The sequence below is a fragment of the Antrostomus carolinensis genome, unplaced genomic scaffold, assembly GCF_000700745.2.
Source record: "Antrostomus carolinensis isolate BGI_N321 unplaced genomic scaffold, ASM70074v2 scaffold25343, whole genome shotgun sequence".
Lineage (NCBI taxonomy): Eukaryota > Metazoa > Chordata > Aves > Caprimulgiformes > Caprimulgidae > Antrostomus > Antrostomus carolinensis.
In genome coordinates, this window is record NW_010303508.1 from 1 (window position 1) to 12,125 (window position 12,125).

A 12,125-nucleotide genomic window follows, 5' to 3' on the forward strand; every position below is an offset into this window, starting at 1 on the left:
CGGGCCGGGCCGGGCCGCTGCCCCGTCCGAGCCCAGCCCGGGAAGGCGGCGGCAGCCTGGCAGCGCCTCTCCCCGGCGGTCAGTCACGCCAGCCCATCTCTTTCTCCGTAGTTTGCCACCGTCTACAAAGCGAGGGACAAGAGCACCAACCTGATCGTGGCTATTAAGAAGGTGAGCGTCTGGATGCCTCCCCGCCGTGTGATCGAGCGTCTGGTTGCTCTTGACCTGCCTGATGTTTTTATTTGACCGATTTAATGGGCAGAGGGAGAGCGTGTCTGGTTGTTTCTCGAGTGTTTTGTTTAAATGATCCAGTCAACCTCCCCCAGGGTGAGAGACTGGGTTCAGTCTCGCTGCGTTTCTGAAGAGTTACCTGGTCTGTAACTTAACGTTTCACTTGTTTATTAGATTTATTTTCAAAAAGGCCTGCACATTTTCAAGTTTCAAACTCCATTAGTCCTGGATAGTGGCTTTTTTGAAAAAAAGAAAAAAAAAAAAATTTCCTCCTTCCTCCTGTGCCCAATTTCCTTCAGTCCAGGGATGTTTGACTAGATTAATCAAACTTGATTAAGTTCTATAGCATTTATGGTAGTTTTTTGATAAAATTTGGCAAAAGTGATCTTAGATCTGCAACTTACCTTTTTGAATACAAATGCTGAAAATGTCTGTGTTGTCATAAAATGTTCCACTTCATACTAGATTCCAGGAAGTTTTTATGTTAAAAGTAGGTGATTAGCTGTGCTTCGTGAAGGATGAAAACACATATTACTTTGGTTAGTTCAAGAGCCTGCTTTACTAGACAAGTTGAACCGTGTCAATAGTAAGTAATTTTGTTTGATACGCTAATCCCTTTTAGCTTTATAATACTTTTCCTCTATGGTTGCTACTAGTGGCAGCTGTTGTGAAAAACATTATTGTTTTTATCAGAATATTGTCTCCGCTTTTATCATCTGGAAATATCAATGGTGGGATTCTGGACTTGAAAATTTCAGGACAGTAGATAATTGAGAGACTGTAAACCAGCCCAGGTTTACAGACTGTACTAATTTTACTAGAATCATTCTAAGATGACTGTCAATTACTCTGCCTTAATTTCTTCCTGATGAGAAGCTCGTTAGTGGTATGATAAAGCTTTGTGGATACAAAGCATTTTATGCTGCCAGTTTGCATTTTGTCTGTTTTCAGTGCCATCGTGACTATTTTTAACCTTTTTATTAAAACTTAGCTGTAAAGACGATTCTTTTTTTAAGGGGGCTGGAAATCCAAAACAACAATCCATCTTCAAGTCAGTTGTTTGTTTTTTTTTTATTTTCCTGACACATTGTTTTCAGCTTGGTAATGGTCATCACTCTGATTTTCTCAGTGTTGATCATGCAGTAGTGCAAGATACCAGACTCTTCATGTTGATCTACAGCTGATTCCACAAAGCTAAAATAGCTTCATAGTACTGCTCAGTTTTGGTAGCAGAAACAACCCAAAACCAACCCTAGCTAGTGAAGTGCTTCATGGTACTGAAACACATTCTTTCTTAGGAGAGTAATGTTAAATAATGTATCCCTGGCTGCTGGGGCAGGTGACTCATGTGACTTATCCTTATGTAATATGAAACATTTCTTTTCAGATTAAACTGGGACATAGATCAGAAGCTAAAGATGGTGAGTTTTGAAACAAATGAATGCTGCAGAAACTGTGCTTTGCTGTGTTTTTGTAAATTGGGACATTAATTTCCCACACACCGTTTTCTTGGCTGAGAAAAATAAGCTCAAGTCTCAGTGTAAGGTTTAGTGAAGGATTGCTTCCAGGGACAGAAAAAAGCAGCAGAGGTTTCTGCATGCACAGTATACGTCTAAATATGAGTATATAACCATTCAACTTCTCAATTCAAGTGGAATGCAAACATAAATATAGCATAGAATAATCATCTTTACAGCACTGAGTTTAGGATACCTTTTTGTAGTGATGCATATCTGTGCCTTAGATATTTAAGGCAGGTGAGAGTATTTATCTCTGTTTTCAAATGTTTCATGTGTTCTATTTTTGTCATTCATGCTGAGACAAAAGTTGATAAAATCAAGATCTTGGAGCTCTTGCCTCTGTGTGGGTTTGTTTTATGTTGAGATACCAGGTCTATAGAGCAGTGTCTTTTCATCATGTCCTCTGACCAGTTATCTGCCTTTAGGCATTGATATTGCAAGTAAAAACCCAATAATCCTGGTCTTACAGCCTGTTTGGTGCAGTAGAATTCTGTCTGTGTGTAGGCTGCCATCCTTCAGGGATCCTGCATCAGGTTACCAATGAAGAACCTTTGCTCTCAGCTCTCCAATTCTGTTCTAAGGAAATAATTTTTAAAGAGAAACTGAGCACTCATCCCCAAGTTTCGCAGTTGAGACAACTGTTGGCGAGTCATGATCCACCTGGCCTTCAGTGGAGCAATGTCATTGAAGGACAGGCATTACTTTTGGCCTATACAATGTCTATCCATAGTTCAAAGATGTTACTAAAAGTAATCATCATGTCTGGTTTCTCTCTGTTTTCTGATAGCCTGGCATACTTTTTTTTTTAATCTAAGGCTTTGCCCACCCAAAAGTAGCCATTGCCCACTTGATTCCAAAATAGATAATTAAAATAGGCTAAAGCAGGAGTTACACTTTACAAGTGATCCATGTAGCTTTGCCCAAAACTCTGCTAAAGTCTTACGTGTTGAATCAGATCTCAGGGTTTTGGGAGAACCGTGTTCTTCACCTCATATGCAGCTAAAACTTCCTGCCCAGCACACCACAGGAGAATTTGCTTGCCAGTCAGTTTTCATACAAGCCATACATACCAGTGTTTTTGAAGGAGGAGCTGTTACCTTGCAGGAATCATGGTTTGATGCAGTGCAAGTCAGTGTGACTGCCAAAGTGCACCCTGCCCCCCTGGTTTTTCCTCTATAAATTCTGGCTACTAGAAGATTCAAGCAAGGGTGAGCAGGTTTTGGCCACTGTACCTTTTATGCCACAGCATGATTATAGAAAAATATATGTGCCTTGTGTCAAAAAGAAAATAGATACATTCATGAGGTTTGTCAGTGTGTCTCGCTCTGGAAGTGAGACACATGAAAGAACTGATATTTGCAAGATGTAACTTTTCTTTAAAATAAAACTGAAGCTTACAGTACCCCCAAAAAAGTTGGTTCTTTTTCTTTTGCTTCCTTTTGATGTAACTTTCTCTTTTTTCCAAAAGGGGGACCTGTTGCTTCGTAATATGAATCCGATTACTGTGGTATAGAATTTATTTGCTGTGGAAGAAAGTGTATGTATGTCCACTTTTGTTCTGCAGCAACCTACTTACCTAGGGCAGTGAACTATGGCAGTTATTTAACAAATTGTTGAGTGTTGAGAAAGTAGTTTTGTAATAGTAAATCATCAGTGAGTAAACAAAATGAGACGTTTCTTTGGTTTTTAATTTTGTTCTCTCTCTTCCCCCCGCCTCCACCCCCCACAATGTAGGAATCAACAGAACAGCCCTCAGGGAGATAAAATTGTTACAGGAGCTAAGCCATCTTAACATTATTGGTGTAAGTAAAATGAATGTTACTTCTAGAATCACTCTTCAAAAACTTTTGTTAGAGGTTCAAACTGAAATCTAAAATTAGTTGAGTTGCAGCGGTGTTCCATCCCCAGATGGTCAGCAAAACGTTTGTTATGGCAAAACACCTGTTTCAATAACAAAGACAAAGTTTAGCCTGGGACTATGTGGATATTAATGGTGGGAAGAATTGTGGAAATTTAGATTACCTGATTTTTGCATCATTCTAATAGGCTTGCAAATGAGTGCACTGATGAATTTACCTGATTGCTTACTTGACATGGAACTGGTGATAGCCAAAAGCAGGCTCTTGTAAGCAGTGGTAAAGTGGAATTCATGTGGCTTATTAGGTTTTACTGCTGATATCCAAAATCTCTGTTGGAAGGACTAAATAAAACCTGTATCTTTTCAGTTGCGTTGAGATTGATTTCCAGCTACAGATACCCAGCTGGAGCTAAAGATATCTTAAAATAAGCTAATAGTGATAATTTGTAAGTCTGCCATAAATACTAGATCAAATAAGAGTTTTCCAGACATTTTATTTAACTTTTTCACATTGGAAATATGGTTCTCTTCTGGATTGTGAACTTACTTTCAAAGTGGTTGCTTTAGCTATCAAAGTTAGAGAATGTGCAGAGAAAGACAACTAAAATGGCAAAGGGATGGAACATCTGCTTTATGGAAGAGTCTGGGATTCTTCCCTCTGGAAAGAAAAAGGCTAAGAATGAGGTGGTAGGTAAAGTGCGTGTAGAAGTGATATTTGCAAAACCCCACAGTATTAGAAGTAAGAGATGTGCTTAAAACATAATTCATGTTGGGGGGGCAGGAGTGTGGCAGTTGTACTACTTGACATGGTCTGTAGTGGATTTCTTAATTGTGTTTCTGTGGGATTGTAGAAGCAGACAGACAGCATCAGCAGATCAAAAAGGAATTGGACAAATTTATGATCAGCAGGTCCATAGCAGGTAGTAAAGGCAGTAGACAAGGTTGTAGCCCTCTTAGCTGTCCTGATAAAACTGTTGTGGATGTTGGAAATGTAAGCCTGTAGGCTCAGCTGTATAGTATCTCCTGTTTCCATGGTTTCTGTGGAGGAAGAGCATGAGCGTGGTCACTGCTGCAATGAGCTATGCAAACAACTATCTTGCAGTTGGGTAATTCACATGGTTGTTGTAATTCACATGCCAAGATTGTAAGGACTGAGCCTCACCATGGAGAGCATGCTTTCCTGAACTTGAGGGTAGAATACCAGGCTTGATGATACTTAGCATCCCACTTGGGTTATCTCAAATTAAAAACCAATTCAGTGGTTACACAGCTTCATCCTAAGAAAGGGCTGTTTGGATATTCTCCAAAGAGTTTTATTTATCCTAGAAAGCTTTCTACAAAGATGAACATGCACCTAGGAATATCTTTGAAAGAAAATTAATAAGCCTAACACTTAGATTTTTCTAAATCCTGCTTTCTAAAGTATGTGCTTACACGAAGCAGATACGCAAAGCTGAATCAATGGGAAAAGCTAATCTGGTCTCAAGAAAGGGGAGGAGTTTTGCAGAACAGCCAAGTTTGGGGAGAAGGCAAGGTGTGCATTAGATTATCTGTTGGAGCTAACATGGTAAAGTTAATTCTTTCTCTCTCTCTTTATTTCCCCCCCCACCTAACTCCAGGAAGGAGGGGCAATTGTGTCAGATGTTATTGGCTTACTTAGTGGGGAGACTGAGTTAAGAAGCTAAACTGAGAAAGAATTTTTGTATTAAGAACAAACTTAAACCAGTTCAGCAAGCTGAAAATCCACATGCAGGCTACAATAAAGCAGAATTTTAGAAAACTGGAAGTATGAGAGTATGCTTCATCATAATGTATTTTGTTTTACAGCTTATAGACGCATTTGGGCACAAGTCTAATATTAGCTTGGTGTTTGATTTTATGGAAACAGATCTAGAGGTAAGATTTTCTTAAAGACTTTTTAATTTCAGTATCTTCAAAGGATTTTTTAAAATACTAGTTTAACAGGCTCACATTTGCCCATGTTAGAAAGGTGGCTTTCATTATGTCAGTTAATTAAGATCATGCTTTAAAAGTAGTTCGAATAAATTCACAATTTTTGTGAGTTCTCAGTTCATAATGCCTTTACTTTTAAATACTTCTCAGCACGATCTTCAAGAAGCAGATTATGTTTACTATGTTAGTTTTCTGAGACTCCAGTCAGAGCGTAGAACCTCAGTCATAGATCAGCATCTCAGAGTGCAACTACTAAGTGTAATATCATCAAACATGTTAAACTAAGTGTGATACTAAAGTATATTAAGCGATGAGTTGGTACTAAAATCACATGAGCCCGAATCATTCTTTTAAGTGTAACTGTGCTAGGCACTTGCAAATCAGCATCTTGCAGATGTTTCATTCTCCAAGACAGTAAGTCAGGTTGTCTTTGTGGAGTTCTTTTTATGAGATATTTTGATGCCAGATTCTTCATTTTGGAAGACTGTCCTAAGCGGCGGTTCATGTCAGATCTGTAGATGCACACATTTTAACTGTTCTTGAGTGAAATTAATGTCGTTGTTAAGCTAGCTGATTACACATATGCTGTTAAGAACTGGGGCTGGCACTTGAAATACTAAAAGCAAACATTGCCAGGCTTGCTGAAACCTAGATTAATGCAAAACTGAAAAAGCTGGATCAGTTTTTTTGCCAATAGAAGTTAAAGTATTTGGGACTGCAGCCTGTTGTGATTGGGCACGTGCTGCATATGTGAAATTTTGTGTAGTCTTAGCTATTTTGTAAGTCTCAAACAACTTAAAGCTTCGGAAAGGCTGTTACTGAACTGGACAGTAATAAAAACAAGCAACTTTAGGGGTGTAGTGTAGAAAATACTTTCAAACAGGATGGTTAAGTAGAATTTTAATGTTAAAAATCAAATAATGTGGAAAACTTAAGTAGATTTGCTAAAATAGTTAAAGTGACCATATCTCCTGGTCTTCTTGGAAATAGAAGGGGAAGCCATTGCATTTACAAAGATTAGATGCTTAGGTTGCACGGAGGAAGAAGGAATAAGTGGGAACATAATGTCACATTTACTGACACATTTATCATTTTTATGTGTACATCTTTGTTTTGTAAGTTTGGGTATCAGCTTGGAACTGAGATAAAATAATAAACTAGTGTTTCCCACCCGTTTTCTCATTTACTGCTTATGCAAAGTTTGTATAAGCTATCTGGACTCCCTGTTTCAGTTTCTGATCTCCAGCATAGACCTGGTTTTCTGGAAAAAGGTTGAGAACGGTCGAGAGTACACAACTGCCATTTCAGACTTTTTCTTAAAGGGTGAAATTACTTTTGAACTGAAAGAATGGAAGTAAGTTAATCTTGCATGGTAAGCTTTACTATCAATCTATCACTTTACAGGTTATTATAAAGGATACTAGTATTGTGTTGACACAATCACACATCAAGGCATATATGCTGATGACTCTTCAAGGATTAGAATATTTGCATCAGCACTGGATTCTACACAGGGTAAGCATGTACTAAATTCACAGCCTTTACGCTGTAACAAAAGTAATGTTTGATAGAATTTGAGCTCTAATGAAGATAGTTTCAAAGTTCAGACATTCCCAGTCCATCAGCATTCATGCTAGCTGTTGTGGAGAGACAACAGCAGTACCAGAACTGTTAAGAATTCCTGATGTGATTATCAATTAGATATTTATGTAAAAGTATCTCAAGTTACATGTGACTTTGATTAGCACTGTGAACTGGATATGGCTGGGATGGATTTAACTTTCTCTTAGCAACAGCTGATATGGTGCTGTGTTTTGAATTTGTAGCTAAACCAATTTTGATAACACACTAATTTTTTGGTTATTGCTGAGCAGTGCTTGTCAAGGCTTTCTCTCTTTCCCACTCTTCCCCAGTCCCAGTGGGTGGGCTAGGACTGTAGCAAGAAGGGGGTGAGGGCACAGCTGGGACAGCTGACCCAAGTTGAGCATTGCTGAGCATGTCATATAACATCATGCTAAGCAATAAAAACTGGGGTAGAGGGAGAAGGGTTTTTTTTTACTTCCAAGGTGGCTGTTGCTTAGAGACTGGGCTTCAGTCTGCTTTTTGAAGGTGGTGAATTATTTCCATCACATTGCTTGTTTATTTGGTTTTTTTCTTCTTTCCTTCACTTGTTAAACTACCTTTATATTGCTGACAAAGTTTTCTTGCTTTTGATCTTGTTCTCTTCCCTGTCCTGCTGAGGGTGGGGAGGTGGGGTGAGAATGGAGAGAGCAAATGGCTATGTGGTTGCTTTTCTGCTGGCCAGAGGTCAGCCCACAACACACTATTACACTATTAGACTATATCACTTCCATTATTTCCACAGGTATTTGAAATGTTTGCAAGGTCTCTTTATTATTCATTTGGCAACTCTGCAGTCCAGACAGAACTGCAGTTCCTGCAGGAAAGCTAAAGCCTATCAAGAGGCAGTTTGGTTTTTTTATAAAACTCTGCAACTTAAATATGATAATATTCAAATAGGTGTGTTTGACTATTATTTTAGTATATGATTAAATACTTGATTTCCAGAATTGTTTGTTTTTATTATTTTTTCCTCACAATGAAGACTTATGACAGAATCAAAGGCCTGCATTTTAGAGTACTGTTATGGTGTACCTGCCAGGAGGTTCATTTTATGTCTGGTTTTATTAAAACTGACAAAATTCGTTCTTTGCTTTCTGAACTGACAGGATCTTAAACCAAATAATTTGTTGTTAGATGAAAATGGAGTTTTAAAATTGGCTGACTTTGGCTTGGCAAAATCTTTTGGAAGCCCAAACAGAGTTTATACACACCAGGTAGTAACGAGGTAAGACATTCTGTTTTGTTTCTTACATAGTGATTGTGTAGCTGTTTTGCAGTGTCTCTTGAAATACATGATGTCAAATCGACATGTTCAAAGTTTAACATCTAGCTCATGTGATATGGCTGTAGTGGCAAGAACCTGATAAAGAAAACAAAAGAAAGCATTGTTTATCAAAGTCTCCATAAGAACTACTGGAATAAACATCCATGGGAGTTGTTTTGGGGTATGATTCCCTGTTGAAACACATGGAAATAATATGTATCTGCCTATAAGCCTGGCTTACTGAGCAAGACAGCTGTTACTTTCTGTTAATCAGGAGACCTAGAATTTTGTTGTGTAGCTAGTCACATTACCTATTATGAGACAAAAGCTTGAACCAAGTAGAATATTTATTAATGTTATTTATGATGTGCTTATTTAAGATATGCTTTAAAAGGCAGGACTGCAAAACATGCAAGGTATTTGCTTTTGTCTGCTGTAATGCTAAAAATATTCACGCAAAGCTGGTTTGTTCTAGCACCTTTATTCAAAAGGCAGAAAAGCTACGGTAGTTTCAAATGCAGAGTGTATCAGATTGTTGCATTAAATTTGATTGCTTTTAGGCTGTGGAAGTAGCTGTTTTAAAAAACTGCTGTCAAGGTTCATTTTGGATAAAACTAGTCTCTATGCTTACTTCTCTTGGTATGGAGATTTTTGGAAGCTGGAAGGAATTCTGTCTCTGTCATTTCTTCAACCTAAAGTTTAAAGAATTTTGGTTTGTAACATGCAAATCTGCCTGTTAAATACTTTTTTCCTTTGCACATCTGCAGTTCTGTTGCTTGTTAATCAGCTCAGTTAAAACTGTAGTTAATTTGTGGTTATATGTGACTCTATGGTAAGGAATGCACAATTTTGTTCAGTCTTTCTTCAACACTTTGCAGGGCAGAGTACAGCTCTTCAGGATCTGAAAAATATATAGGCAAGAGCAGCATCCTCTTTGTGGTTCTTGCATTGCTACAATATACAATATTTGACATGAGCAAAGCCAGGTGATTTTCCCAAAATATGTTTTCTTTTCAGGTGGTACCGAGCCCCAGAACTATTGTTTGGTGCTAGAATGTATGGTGTTGGTGTTGATATGTGGGCTGTTGGTTGTATTTTAGCTGAATTGCTCCTCAGGGTAAGTCTTCAAATGTAAGCATTTTGTATGTGCTTTTCAGTGCATTACAGCTTTGTATGTGCACTTCGTCTCCCTTGCTAACAGCAGTAGGCAAAGACAGTTAGGCTATTTAGGAAAGAAAGAAGAGCAGGAGAGAAAAAAAGCTTCCAAAAGGTTGCTACCTGTAAGGAGAGTGAAGTTTTGTAATATACTGAGGTTCCATAAGCATCACTATAATTGGAAGTAATTAAAAACAGCTGTATAAAAAAGAAAACGCAACAAACTATCACAGTCTTGCCCTGGGGAAGGTCGAGGAGATAACTCTTCCCGTCCTCTTGAGTGCTTGAGTGTTATCCTTTCACACAGCCTTCTATCAGTTTTCATTTGCTATCCTTCTAGAAATGTGTCATCATAGATAGATGCATACTCTGTCCCTTATTCTTTTTTCCTCAATAACTGTAAATAATTATCACCAGTACCTTAGTTGTGGTTAGTTGACAATATGGGAATGAAGCTGAAGGTTGACATCAGGCTAATCCTATGCGGCTTCTGAGTACAGTGCACAGGTGTGGTAGTCCTTAAGTATGCCCTACTGAAGCAGACCATTTGTTATGCAGTTCTTTGGAGAGGACATGAAAGAGTGAGGTAGGGAGTGGAGGGCAGAGGCACAGACACAGCCGAAAGCGTGAAGTAGCCTGCAGTATATTTTAACTTCCACAAGTAAGTGGCTTCTGCTTGGTTTTTGCACCATACTTCATATGTTTATGTGGCTGTGTCATGAGCCAGACTGGGGAACTGATCTGCCTAAAAACACCTTGAAAGAAATATTTTGCCTTGGTTTATGGCACAAACGGGTGTTCTGGTACAATTTGGTTGGCAGTTCAGAAATGGAAATGTACGGTGGCTCTTTAAGCAGCACTACTGATGTGCACATAAATATGCATTAGACCTGCTGAAGTTGGATAAACTCAAGGCAAGTCAGAAAGCAAATAAATTGTGTTATGATTCAGTTTTATCACTGTGATAGTTTTAAATGTATCTGTCCTTTTTCTTCCAGAGTGTACTGGGTTGAGGGACAATGCAACTTGTGGGAGCTTTACAAAAGCAATTTGTTCAAGAGGCTTTCATGACACCAAAACATAGTACACTGCATAGTAGGCATGTTCATTATGGTCTTTCTGTCCTTAGTTAAATACCGCCTCTAATTCTTCATAATTTTGCTTTGGTCACAAAGTCCCTTTTTCTTGCAATGTGCACCTGATGCACAAGCTACAAGTTAAACTGGACAAATAGCCCCTTTTCTGTCTTCTGCTTAGTTTAAATGAGATGTGACACTGATTAGGCATTTTCTGTCTTAATGAGTCACTGCTGTACCTCATGCTGTGATTTCATTTCATCAGTCTAGCTGCTGCTTGTGTAATCCAATTCCAATTAACTTTAAATGTTTTTAATACATAGAAAGCCTAACTTGAGGGAGCAGAAGGTGGAAAGATCACTGTGACCAACCGACTTTAAACTGGCAACTGACATGTAAAATCTTGCTGTATTTAGTTATTTTACTTTAATGAGGTGGTGGTTTAATCTTATGTTTAGCTCTCTGCTGTCAAGTCAGTGATATCAAGCCTGGGTTGCAAGAAACCTGAATCAATTTGGACATCACTAGAAGCCTCAGATATTCAGTGTGCCTCTTTGTGGGCATCTGGTATACAAAGATGTTTTGCCCTGCAATTATGAGAAATAGCTCAAAGCTTCTTTCCAGAGTTGAAGTTCAGAAGTTAATTCAATCAAATGCTGTTGCCTTCTTCCAGGTTCCTTTTTTGCCTGGAGACTCTGATCTTGACCAGCTGACAAGGATATTTGAAACCCTGGGCACTCCAACAGAAGAACAGTGGCCCGTGAGTCCCTTTGTTTAACAGATTTACATTAGTTTTACTTGATACTCTCTATTTTAGCTTTTGAAATTAAATTAAAGGTTATACCAGAATATTTGAGCAGATTTTCAGAAGGCAGCTGCCTGATCTCACAAAGCAGAGGATAAGCAGCTGAGATTTGTTGTTTCTCTTGGGAAATCTCTGGTCACTATAACAATGTTTTTAGCATTAAGCAACAGTAATGAAACTTATTGGTTTCCTTTTCTGTGTGTATCCACAGTTTCCCATGGCTATTGGGGTAAAATTACTGGTGTTGCTTAATGTTTTTGGGAAACTTGATTAATTAGTGCACTTTAATCTGAAAGGCTTTAATCACTTCTAGAAATGGGAACAATTTGTAGGCACTTAAGTTGACCTGGATAAGTTATGGTTTTGGTATTGAGTAAGAACACCAGACCAACAGCTTTAGGGATAAACACTTTATCTCAGAGTAATGGTACTGTAACAAATACAAATTAGTAGTACGATTATCTCAGTTGAGATTACAGTAAATTCAGTAATACCAGGCCAAACTTAGTGTCAGGGGGCACAATAACCTGTGTAACCATGGTTGTCAGGCAGACTGGCAGAAAGCAGGGCATGACTTCTGTTGCGCGACTTGGACCAGCTGACAGGCACAGGGAGTCCTGAATTCCCTGATCAGACTGTC

At 38.5% G+C, this 12,125-nt stretch overlaps 1 protein-coding gene across 1 annotated transcript; it reads left to right on the forward strand.

Moving 5' to 3' along the window:
* Positions 1–115: 115 nt before the first annotated feature.
* CDK7 (cyclin dependent kinase 7) lies at positions 116–11,440 on the forward strand (the record flags this gene model as incomplete). Its single annotated transcript, XM_010164131.2, has 8 exons — positions 116–171; positions 1,619–1,652; positions 3,486–3,553; positions 5,437–5,505; positions 6,967–7,077; positions 8,292–8,410; positions 9,467–9,566; positions 11,354–11,440. Coding segments are annotated over exons 4-8 (435 nt in total), but the record flags the coding sequence as incomplete, so codon positions are not given.
* Positions 11,441–12,125: the final 685 nt, after the last annotated feature.